The 12138-nt window shown below is 40.3% G+C and overlaps 1 protein-coding gene across 1 annotated transcript in view; it reads right to left on the bottom strand.

Annotated features, from left to right (window-relative positions):
- The window catches only part of LOC124615462 (queuine tRNA-ribosyltransferase catalytic subunit), a 61763-nt gene that overhangs the window by 40339 nt on the left and 9286 nt on the right, over positions 1 to 12138 (bottom strand). Inside the window, exons 2-3 of the mRNA XM_047143369.1 lie at positions 6955 to 7044; positions 2734 to 2887 (exon numbers count right to left, since the gene is read on the bottom strand). Coding sequence (XP_046999325.1) covers positions 2734 to 2887; positions 6955 to 7044 — 244 coding nt within the window. The remainder of the gene's footprint in view (positions 1 to 2733; positions 2888 to 6954; positions 7045 to 12138) is intronic.

Raw genomic sequence — 12138 nt, 5'->3', positions numbered from 1 at the left:
TATCTGATCTACCCAGGTTAATTCTCAGCATTTTTGTGTAGTACAAAAGAAGAAGGTGAAGACATGTTAGGCAAGTAATTCTCACCATTGTTTATGAAGAATATTCTTTCAAGAGTTTTAAAAACATGACAGAATGAACAGGGAAATCTGAAGTAACAACAAAAACAAATGAAGATATTGAAGAGAGAATGATAAATTCTATGTGGTCAGTCCATGCGGATAACTGATCTTGTAAGAATCACTAAAAGTAGCCAATAAATGAGTGTAGCTCCTGAAAGGGTGATGGAAATATTTTCACTTTGGTTGGTGACAGTCATATTGTACTTGTGAAATTGCAACGTTTTCACCAGGCGACTGTCAGTGGTACGACACTCAATTTATTCCACTGTGGATTTTGACCTATATACAATTTCAAGTGGTTCTGCAAAACCCTAAAAAATTAAAACATGAATTAAGAAAATACAACCCATACACTAAGAATGACATTAAAATTACCTGAACCACCTTAGTGCAATTCACAGACTTCAATGAAACAACCAAATATTTGATGTTGTGAGTACCCATGACTGTATGCAAGAACTACCATTTCACTTTACATTACCACAAAATACATACAACCAAAGTGCCAAATTAAGGATACTCTAGTCTTATTGTATGAATTATATAACTTCTTACATTTTTAATATAATTGATACTGAAAAAGGAATGCTGGCTTGCCATTCTCTTTGTTCTTACTCACGGATGAACAGTATCTTGCAGACAGATGTGCCATATGTGTTGGTCTGTACATGTTTACATATATCAATCGCTGCATATTGTAGTATCACCTAAGGGTTGTTTTTCTCATCTCCATAATGGCATTATGCACAGCATATGAGTGAGGACATATCGATGGTCCATTTGATGGCAATTTCAGCATTCTGGTTGCACGTTTCATAGTAATGCACAAATACATGATGAAGTATGGTACAGTATGCAGGAAAACAAATAACGAAATAACATCATAAATTCAAAAAACGAACTCAGTAACAAAGACAAAAATTGTTGTAGACTGTATTTTTAATCTTGCCTTTACATCTCTCTGTGTGTGTGTATGCGTGTGTGTGTGTGTCTTCCCAAACCCTTGATTCAATTTCAACTAAATTTGGAACAGAAACAGCAGGCCTAATGAGAATCAGCACTGTGGGATTTATAATCCCCTGCTGCCAATAGGAATGGGGATACGGGCAAAAGCATAGTTTTTCCAGTCCCTGGCTCATAGGCTACTCTGCATGACATGCATGTTGTGCGGGAACAGTATTGGCCTAACAAATCAACCTGCTTTACAGGGCAACCTACATGTCTGGGGCAAGAAACAGTTTTCCATCCTGACACACACGCTGACCTTCATGACATGCGAGTTGTAGTACTGTCAGCCTGCTTTGCATGGTAGCCTGTATGTCAGGGGGCAAATGAATAATTTTAAGCCCCAGATGAGTAGCCTGTTCTGCATGACAGTTGTGTTGTGGGAACAGTATCAGACTGCTTTACTGAACTGTGTTGCAGAGGCTACTCATGCTGATGATCATGGCTGGGGACAGGTTTAGACGGACAGAGGAGTGGATGGACTGAGCGAGATGGGCGAGGAAATGGACAAAGGGAGGGAAGGAAGGTGTAGAGGGGTAGTGGGCAGGTTGAAAACTAAGAGGGAGAGGAGGGTATAGTGAGAGAGAGAGAGAGAGAGAGAGAGAGAGAGAGAGAGAGAGAGAGAGAGAGAGAGAGAGAGGGGGGGGGGGGGATAAGATCAAAGAGAGGGAGAGGCAGAGATGAAAAAACAGTGTGAGAGGGGGGGAGAGACAGGGGGGGGGGAGAGAGAGAGAGAGAGAGAGAGAGAGAGAGAGAGAGAGAGAGAGAGAGAGAGAGAGAGAGAGAGAGAGAGTAGGGAGGAGGGGATAGACTGACAGAGGTAGGAGGATGTGTGGACAGAGGGAGGAAGAGGTAGACTCAAAGAGGAGGAGGAGGAGGATGAGGAGGAGTGCTGTTAATATATGTGCTGAAAGTATATGCAGGCGAAGGCATGAGGAATTGGCAAGTAACTAAATAAATGAATTTTTAGAACAGACCCTGCATGAAGTAGAATGATGCAGTACAGAAATTGGGATTAAAAAAAGACATCAGCGAGAGGAAAATTTGCTGCTCTGAACACATTATCTTTGTGTATTTTGTCATGATCACTTGGATTCCCAGTTATGGATTGGTAGAGTCGAATGACTCTGGACCAGTACTGTTTTGTTTTACCTTCAGCTATCATACTGAGCACAGATCCACAGTGGTAGCCAGTAGTGAATGGCAAGTCATGCATTCAGTTTCAAATGAGTGATGAGGCTTTCCCTGATCTTCATGGGCACCACCCATTGGGCACTATCTATTGGGTCCAACCTATGAGTTCTCAGAAAAAGTATGATTACTATCGATCAGAAAAATTTAAGTAGATGCTCAATATGAAGTGTTCCTGTAGCAACACAGGGCTTGTAACTTCTTCTCTCTGTACCCTCTCTATTAATGTTCAAGAAAAAGCACATACAAAGAACTGTTTCTAAGAGTTTTTTCAGTTCAATCTTTGTAATACTTTTGTTGCTATGATTAGTAAATGTTAAATACAAATATTTTCCTCTGTAACTGCTACTGGATAAACAGATAGTTTCACATTTTACTGACAATCTTTCACTAGAAACTATTACTGAAGATACCAACCATTGTATGGAGACCTGAATTTTACGCCTTCTTCAGTTATTTCAGCAAGTTTCAACAGTGAGACCATCTGGAATCCACCAGAATCTGTCAACAAGGCCCTCTTCCAGCCCATAAATTTATGCAGGCCTCCTGCTTTTTTAATAACATCTGGACCCTGTGAAACAATAAGGACACACATATAACAAGACACAAAACAACTGACAAAAAGAGCGGTGGCTACTACCATATCCCAAATTGTGGGGGAATACTTCTTTAGTAAAATGCAGAACAGACAAATAAGTTTCTGCAAATATGTAGTTAATGCTTTTGTAAATAAAGTGGATCAAAGTCAAATCCCTATAACAACAGTATGAAGGTCTTTATATCTGAGTGTTTGTAGTAGACATGATTATTATAATTTAACATGAAATGTGTTTTTAGATTAAGAAAACAATAGCAACACAATACACACAAAAAGTTGAGCATCATATACTTTCCATTTACTTCAATGTAGTACTTTATTTCCAGAAATGTACTAGAGATGGAACTAATATTGTTTGGATATAAAGGAGTGAAGGAGTCATCAACATTATTCAACTGTTTGCAAGAATGATTTGGCAAAAAATGATAAAAATCTGATACACCTGGAATGATTTCAAACTCATTTAGCCTAAATATGGGCAACACTACCATCTACATCTACATCTATACTCTGCAAACCACTGTGATGTGCAAGGCAGAAGGAACAACTCACTGTACCAGTTATTAGGGTTTCTTTCTGTTCCATTCGCATATGAAGTGCAGGAAGAAGGATTGATTGAATGCCTCTGTGCATGCAGTATTTATTGTAATGTATATCATACATTCTTCTCCCACAAATTTCAAACAATGAAAACTCCAGATAGGAATATCAACAATGTAGGAAAAGACAAACTGCTACTTACCATAAAGAAGACATGTCAAGTTGCAGACAAAATATGGGGGAGGGGGGGAAGGGGAGGGATAATAGTGTATGGGTGGAGAGAGAGAGAGAAAAGAATGCTGTCTGGTGGAGTGTGCAGGGACGAGGCGCAGTGTCAGGAAGTTGTGGAGCAGGGGGAAAAAAAGGAAGAAAAATGGAGAGCAGTGAGGAAAGACGGGTGGATGCATTGGCAGAGGGCTGCAAATAAACAGGGTGGAAGATGAGAATGGGGAGGAGATGATAGGACAGTGCGATGGGGGTTGGGGACAGTATGTTACCATAAGTTGAGGTCGGGATAATGGCAGGAGCAGAAAATGTATTGTAAGGATATCACCCATCTGCACAGTTCAGAAAAGCTGGTGGTGGAGGGAAGGATCCAGATGGCTCAGGTAGTGAAGCAGTCGTTGAAATCAGATGTGTTAGGTTCAGCTGCATGCTGTGCCACTAATTTGCTGTACATTTTCTGTATGAAATACAGCACTCAAATAACATAAAAAGGGAAAAAAAGCAGCTGTGGACTTTGGTGACTGCACTTGGAAAGAAACCTGAAATTTTCTTGAGCAATTGCTCTCCATAACAATGCCAAATTTTTTGTGGCAAATATGCTTCAAAAGTTTACAAACTTTCCTATTTTTACTAGACTCTCTCTGCAACTGGTGAATGCAAAACACACTAGACTAGTATATCCTAAAACAATGAAATAACTTGGACACGCTGAGTGCCTTAGGATGCTGCCAGCACAGCAGAGCTGCCTGCTTTGACCACTGGTAGCCACACAGCAGTCAACATGTTAATAATAAAGAAATAGTTGTAATTTTTATAAAGGAAGTAACGTGTCACATACATTAGTTCTTATCTCTATTCAAATCTGACTTTTGCATTTCACTACTGTGTGTTACTATGTCTGAAGTTATTGGAGTAACAACAGCGTCTATTGCTTAATTTCCGCATAAAATTTATTTTATATGTTACTGTACTGTACTTTTCTCAAACCATACCTGAGACACCATCTGGATTTTATGAAATCTTTGCAGCACTGTAAATGTTTTGCAAATGCAAATTATCTTGAAAGTGTACGTCATGCTTTAGTTGCTTGCACATCACAGTTAGTTTGCAACAAAAAATTAATGAGTAGGAAACTAAACTGCAATAAAATATTAGGGTGAGCAGTAGGCTTGTTCATCCAAACAACTGTTATGTCCCAGTAACAATACCTTACAGAAGCGAATGCGAATGTCCCACACCTGTGGAGCTGCAATGAGAACACCAGTTTACTAAAGAACACACAAACCAAGAGCTCCTTCTTGGAGTTAGTTTTTACAAGAATTATTCATGGTAAAGTTTAAGTTATCACTTGACTGATGCAAGTCCATAATTGGGAAGATGGCCCGAACAACTGACAAAGACTGAGTACACTTTGGAGTTGAAAAGTTGCAACACACAGTAATGGTGACAGCCAATACAAAACTCGACTGCAGTCTCTGGTTTGGAGGCCACTTTCTGGCAATACTTGAGGTAGTCATTGGCACTTCCACATTGCTGCGGCAATTGGCGGTAGTAAGGCACTGGAGATTCTAATGATTTCCTTTGCGAGAGCTCTGACTGATGGACCATTACCGTGGTCAGTACCAGGCCCAGAGGACTACAAAAAATGAACTACCCTGGCACAGCTCGGCACTTGCTTAACTACCCTGGCAGCACCAGGTTACAACTGGATCTATTTGTGGACATGTGATCCGGCAGAGCAAGCAGGTGCTTTACAGTACTAATGTTTGGGGAAAAGCACAATAATGAAGAGAGTAGCTCCCTGTCAGTGGCGAAGCACCTCAAGAATAAGCAGCATTCATTGGGTAACATCACAGACAGCATAACGGTATTGCACTTTGAGGAAAAAGGATGGTGGTTGTCAAGTTTAGAGGAAGTGAAAGTATTTTGTACTGTAAAAATGAATGCGTCAGCGTGTTAAATGAGAATACAGAAGTATCCAAGGGTTATTACTGGGCCCATTTTAGTGATGTCCCTCTTAGGAAGCAGCCTCCAATAGCAGCTTTAGATTTAATGTTTTCTGATGATCATTCTATATGGATGCACACGTTGCAACATAGGTGTAGTATTGGTTTTTAGAATTAATAGGATCTGACATATGACAATCATAGATTTTATAATAGACAATAACATCGCTGGGGACTGTGACATATGCATTGGAGGAAAGAACTAGCTCTGGCAGGTGAAAGTGGCTGTCTTTAAGTTTGCAACTATGCCTTGAGAATATAACATGCAACATGAGACGTTCTAGGAAGACATTTATTTTTGACAATGCATGTTTGCTGCTGGGTTTTTGCTTTTGGATACTTCCCACTAACACCAACCTGTCAGAACTCCGGAGATGGGAACTTGCCCTTCAGTATATCCTCTCTTCTCGTTATCTGCCAGGCCTCAACCTCTGCTAATTTCAAGTTGCCGCCACTCATACCTCACCTGTCTTTCAACAACATCTTTGCCTCTTTACTTCCGCCTCGACTGACATCTCTGCCCAAACTCTTTGCCTTTACAAATGTCTGCTTGTGTGTGTGTGTGTGTGTGTGTGTGTGTGTGTGTGTGTGTGTGTGTGTGTGTGTGTGTGTGTGTGTGTGCGCGCGCGTGAGTGTATACCTGTCCTTTTTTCCCCCTAAGGTAAGTCTTTCCGCTCCCGGGATTGGAATGACTCCTTACCCTCTCCCTTAAAACCCACATCCTTTCGTCTTTCCCTCTCCTTCCCTCTTTCCTGATGAAGCAACCGTTTGTTGTGAAAGCTTGAATTTTGTGTGTATGTTTGTGTTTGTATGTGTGTCTATCGACCTGCCAGCGCTTTTGTTTGGTAAGTCTCATCATCTTTGTTTTTGGACAATGTAAATAATTTGATATGGTCGTCAGTATGTGCATATTGTGATGTACTGATTCCTTTCCTTGTCTCATAGCACTTGACAATGGATAACACAGTCCCAAAACATGCTGTTATAAAAATGTCACATTTGACAGCTGGTGCAGCTCTGAAACCAATCTGATTCGATTCAGTACGCTGGAATTCTATATTTGAGCTAAAATTTCATGCTTCACCTGAACTCAATAGTGACATATTTAATCAAGTGTAATGTTTTCCACCTAATAAATTTCTGCTAAGCCTATATCAAAATATGATCATAATTTTGCTATATTTCCACCCGCTTAGAGTACTTGTATTCAAAAGGGTTTTAACTGACAAGTTGTGTTTTATTAAATAACTGTAGACTAGTGCTAATTACCGGTCTTGTACCAAGATGGTAAGTATTTCCAAGAATAATCTGGCAATCAAGCTTTTCCAGCTGGTCTGGCAGCAATCCTTTCAGTGTGCCCTACAATAAAAAATAACTAATTAATATAAATTTAAACATATAAATTTTATTATTTTAACATTATTACAAATATTGGCAATTTAATGATATAAGCAGTGTTTGCAACAAGTGTTACCTTTTGATGTTCTTTGATGCAAGAAAAGATCTTCCAACCAAAAAGCAGTAATAAAATTGAACGCTGGAAAGTTGGATAAGTTCACTCTTTCACTGACAGGAAGAAAATAGAGATCAAGAAACCGGAAAAAGTGGCAAGTTAAGCCTAAATTATGCAACTATCTCAGGTGAACAAAGTTAAATCTGACAAGAGAAAGCAAGTTGGGAGTTCAGCCAAAATTGTAAAACTCCTACGAAATTCATCTTGTCATTAACTAAAGTTGAAGCAAGTCTCTACCTAAATTTACTGTTGTCCTCTCACTGGTATATACAGGGTGATTCAAAAAGAATACCACAACTTTAAAAATGTGTATTTAATGAAAGAAACATAATATAACCTTCTGTTATGCATCATTACAAAGAGTATTTAAAAAGGTTTTTTTTTTCACTCAAAAACAAGTTCAGAGATGTTCAGTATGGCCCCCTCCAGACACACGAGCAATATCAACCCGATACTCCAACTCGTTCCACACTCTCTGTAGCATATCAGGCGTAACAGTTTGGATAGCTGCTGTTATTTCTCGTTTCAAATCATCAATGGTGGCTGGGAGAGGTGGCCGAAACACCATATCCTTAACATACCCCCATAAGAAAAAATTGCAGGGGGTAAGATCAGGGCTTCTTGGAGGCCAGTGATGAAGTGCTCTGTCACGGGCTGCCTGGCGGCCGATCCATCGCCTCGGGTAGTTGACGTTCAGGTAGTTACGGACAGATAAGTGCCAATGTGGTGGCGCTCCATCCTGCTGAAATATGAATTGTTGTGCTTCTTGTTCGAGCTGAGGGAACAGCCAATTCTCTAACATCTCCAGATACTGTAGTCCAGTTACAGTAGCACCTTCGAAGAAAAAGGGACCAAAAACTTTATTGGCTGAAATGGCGAACAAATGTACAACTAAATGAAACTTTATAGCTCCCTTAATTCGCCGACAGATAGTGCTTAGCTCTGCCTTTCGTCGTTGCAGAGTTTTAAATTCCTAAAGTTGTGGTATTCTTTTTGAATCACCCTGTAGTACACAACTGTTAAAACTGGTGTACTAAAACTTGTATGCCAAAAGCATAACATGTTTGTGAGCCCTTTTTCCAAAGTACGTAGCCATGGGTCAGAGGACAAAATGCTGAATAGGAATGGTCAGTACCATCTTGTCCTCCTGTTGACATGTGACCTTGTGATGTAACAGTGTGGCAATATTTTGCAGGGTAGCGGCACAATTTTGGCACTTTCTACCTTTCCTTGGCCACTACATCAGCTTTTTCACTCACTGCATCCAGGAATGTCCTGGTACCTATCCACTTCTGAAGGAGGAAACGTCTACGAGCATCTGTATTACTTTCTCCCTGAGTTAAATCTGATGAATTGCTTGGAAGCCACCGAGAGAATCACAGAAAATGAGAAAAATCTTTTCTCAAGCATGTCTCATCTCCTCTATTGCCTACAGGACAACATAAAAGTCTGCACGTACACTATAAATTTACCTAGCAGGTGGATCCTGAAGACGATGGCTAGCAAAAATGATTGCCCAGCGAAGAGAGCCCCTCTGAATTGATAAAGCTGTGGTGTTACTCGAAAATATTATCAAAAGTTTTGTATCGCCACATACCAACCACGACAGCATGTCAGAGACAAACTTACTGTCAAACAGAAGAACCCCACTCCATCTTACAAGCGGCATTACAAGACAATGACACAATCCTGTCAACAGCACTGTATAAATGATTGGGCTACATAAGAACCCTTCATTTGCTGTTATTCTGTGAAACCTATCGTCAATCATAGCAGTATACAGTGCAATGACCTAGTTTCAGTACAGATTTGATCTGGACTTCTTGCGACTGTATGTCAATGGCTTTGGATAGCTTTGTTTTATTATCTGGTTAACTTTTCTTATTTCTGAATTAACTGCTACGTATCATCCCTGCCTCTTTTGGTAGAAAGTTTTGAAAATGACATTTGCAGTGCTTTCTCTCTTAAAAGCTGTCAAATCTTTGGACTCTGTAAGCAGCCAATACGGTGATTTTGACACACTGGCACAAATATCTGTCACATCATATTCTAAAATATAGTTCTTTGCACAAATTCGAAATGGCCTTATTGTTCCCAAACACTTGTTAAACTACTGCTCCATTATATATGTTTGTTAGAATATGATTACATACAGCATGACTGGAAAGTGGCAAGTTTCCAACATCAACACAAAGAATAGAGTATGGAGGCTGGTGTACCCCCCCCCCCCCCCCCCCACAAAAAAAAAAAAAAAAAAACCTGGATCTCCGGGTAGAATGAATGATCAAAACAATACAATGTGCAATGATAATCACACTGGGAGCACAGGAAAACTGTAAAAGGGGGTCAGACATGTCGCACTCGCATCCCACGTCTTGTGGCTAACATTTCTTCAAGGGTTGAAAGCTTTGAGAAATGAACTTTCAGATTCCTTAGGTTGGACGTCTAGTTAAGTTATCACCAAATGGCCCAGAGATCTCAGGGATTCATAAAAATGATATTCCCCATTCTCAGATCATGAAAGTTACTGTTAATATTGAACTAATTACAGAATTAGAAAGTTACTTTGAGAGATATTATTCTCTTGTACAAAACAATTGTCAGGACATCACCAAATACATATTTAAAATAAACTTAGGAAAGGAATGGCTAGATAAAGATGAGCAAAGAAGTCCCCCAGTGTGGAGATGTTGGAGGATACTATGACTCATAGTAGTATCATAGGCCTTTTCCAGAAGGAAGAGATTATGTATGGGGTGATGCCTGCATAGGAAATACTGTTGTACAACTGCCTACAGCAGTATCAGTTATCGACAGTGGAGTGATATCCCCTGATGCACACTGAAAATTACTGAGGAGTTGTCTGGCTTCTGAGACCTTTTCTCATTTAGTTGGTGAGAGCAACACTGTAACTACCTGGACACACAGTCTTTCCTTGGTTTCATGTAGGTATTAAAACTGCTGCCTTCCAAGAGCCTGAGAACTGTTCTGCTTTCTAAAGCCTGAGAACTGTTCTGCTTTCTATAGCCTGAGAACTGTTCTGCTTTATAAATGATGTTATGGAAATTCACTACCACTGGAGCAAGATGCCACAACACACAGTTGTGAATATTATCGTGGCCTGGTGAAGTGTCACCTCCTTCAGGCAATGATGAATCCATGCCCCACATGATAATGGGCTGGTTACAGACATTTGCAGAACTGAAATCCCAACTACTTCTCTTAGTGACTGCTCACTTTCAGAAGGAGGTTGGATCCCCACTGATGGTAGTAATAGTTAGAACATAGTATTCTGCCATGGTCTGGACAATGTTTCCTTCTTCGTACAGAGACATTTCTCTCTCCAACAAGGAGCTGTTTGTATTCTTAGCCACGAAGAATTTGAGACTGCAGTGAATTATACTTGTGATGAGTGCCAGCCAACAAAAGGAAACTACACAGCCAGCTGGATTTAAAGTGTCTAGTTTGCCTTGCTGAGTGTATGTATCCATCTGGGTGGCTTTCTTTCAGGCACTGCTATTTCTGGCAGATTTGTACTTATTGGGGAGTGCCGACTGCAGTGCCAACTGTCAACCACTTCCCAATGCGTTGCGTGTGTGGATGCACAAGAGCGTAATAAAAGAGTGGTGCAGGATGATCCTGTAGAGTGCACTGTGTCGCATGTTCAGAACACAAAATTCTTCTACCAAGAAAAGACTCTCAACAGCTCAAATCCTGGGGCACATGGAAGAGGAGCCCTTAGCCACAGTGTAGAGAAAATCTCCACAGACAAGCAATGGGTGGGGAAACTGAAGAGATTAGTAAAACTATCCTATTCAATTGAACAATCGAAACTCCTGGTTGGAATGTTAATATTAGGAAAAGGATAGATTGCTACTAACCGTAAAAATGACCCTTTTAAGCTGCAGACAGGCGCAATGAAAAGACTGTTACGTGTTATAGCTTTTGGCCAAAGCCTTCTTCAGCAAAGAAACCACACACTCATTCACACAAGCAAGCACAAATCACGCACATGACTGCTACCACTGGCAGCTCCAAGTGGAATAATTGCAGACAGATCTTTTATTGTAAGACATTTCCAGGGGCAGATGTGGACTCTGACCACAATCTATTGGTTATGAACTGTAGATTAAAACTGAAGAAACTGCAAAAAGGTGGGAATTTAACGAGATGGGACCTGGATAACTGACTAAACCAGAGGTTGTACAGAATTTCAGGGAGAGTGTAAGGGAACAAATGGTAGGAATGGGGGAAAGAAATACAGTAGAAGAAGAATGGGTAGCTTTGAGGGATGAAGTAGTGAAGGCAGCAGAGGATCAAGTAGGTAAAAAGACGAGGGCTAGTAGAAATCCTTGGGTAACAGGAGAAATATTGAATTTAACTGATGAAAGGAGAAAATATAAAAATGCAGTAAATGAAGCAGGCAAGAAGGAATACAAACGTCTCAAAAATGAGATCGACAGGAAGTGCAAAATGGCTAAGCAGGAATGGCTAGAGGACAAATGTAAGGATGTAGAGGTTTATCTCACTAGGGGTAAGATAGATACTGCCTACAGGAAAATTAAAGAGACCTTTGGAGATTAGAGAACCACATGTATGAACATCAAGAGCTCAGATGGAAACCCAGTTCTAAGCAAAGAAAGGAAAGCAGGAAGGTGGAAGGAGTATATAGAGGGTCTATACAAGGGCGATGCACTTGAGGACAATATTATGGAAATGGAAGAGGATGTAGATGAAGATGAAATGGGAGATACGATACTGCGTGAAGAGTTTGACAGAGCACTGAAGGACCTGAGTCGAAACAAGGCCCCTGAAGTAGACAAAATTCCATTGGAACTACTGACGGCCTTGGGAGAACCAGTCCTGACAAAACTCTACCATCTGGTGAGCAAGATGTACGAAACAGGCGAAATACCCTCAGACTTCAAGAAGAATATAAT

The sequence above is a fragment of the Schistocerca americana genome, chromosome 5 (assembly GCF_021461395.2).
Source record: "Schistocerca americana isolate TAMUIC-IGC-003095 chromosome 5, iqSchAmer2.1, whole genome shotgun sequence".
NCBI classification, from domain to species: domain Eukaryota; kingdom Metazoa; phylum Arthropoda; class Insecta; order Orthoptera; family Acrididae; genus Schistocerca; species Schistocerca americana.
The sequence above is the reverse complement of the archived record's forward strand: the minus strand, read 5'-3'. Positions and strand labels throughout refer to the sequence as shown.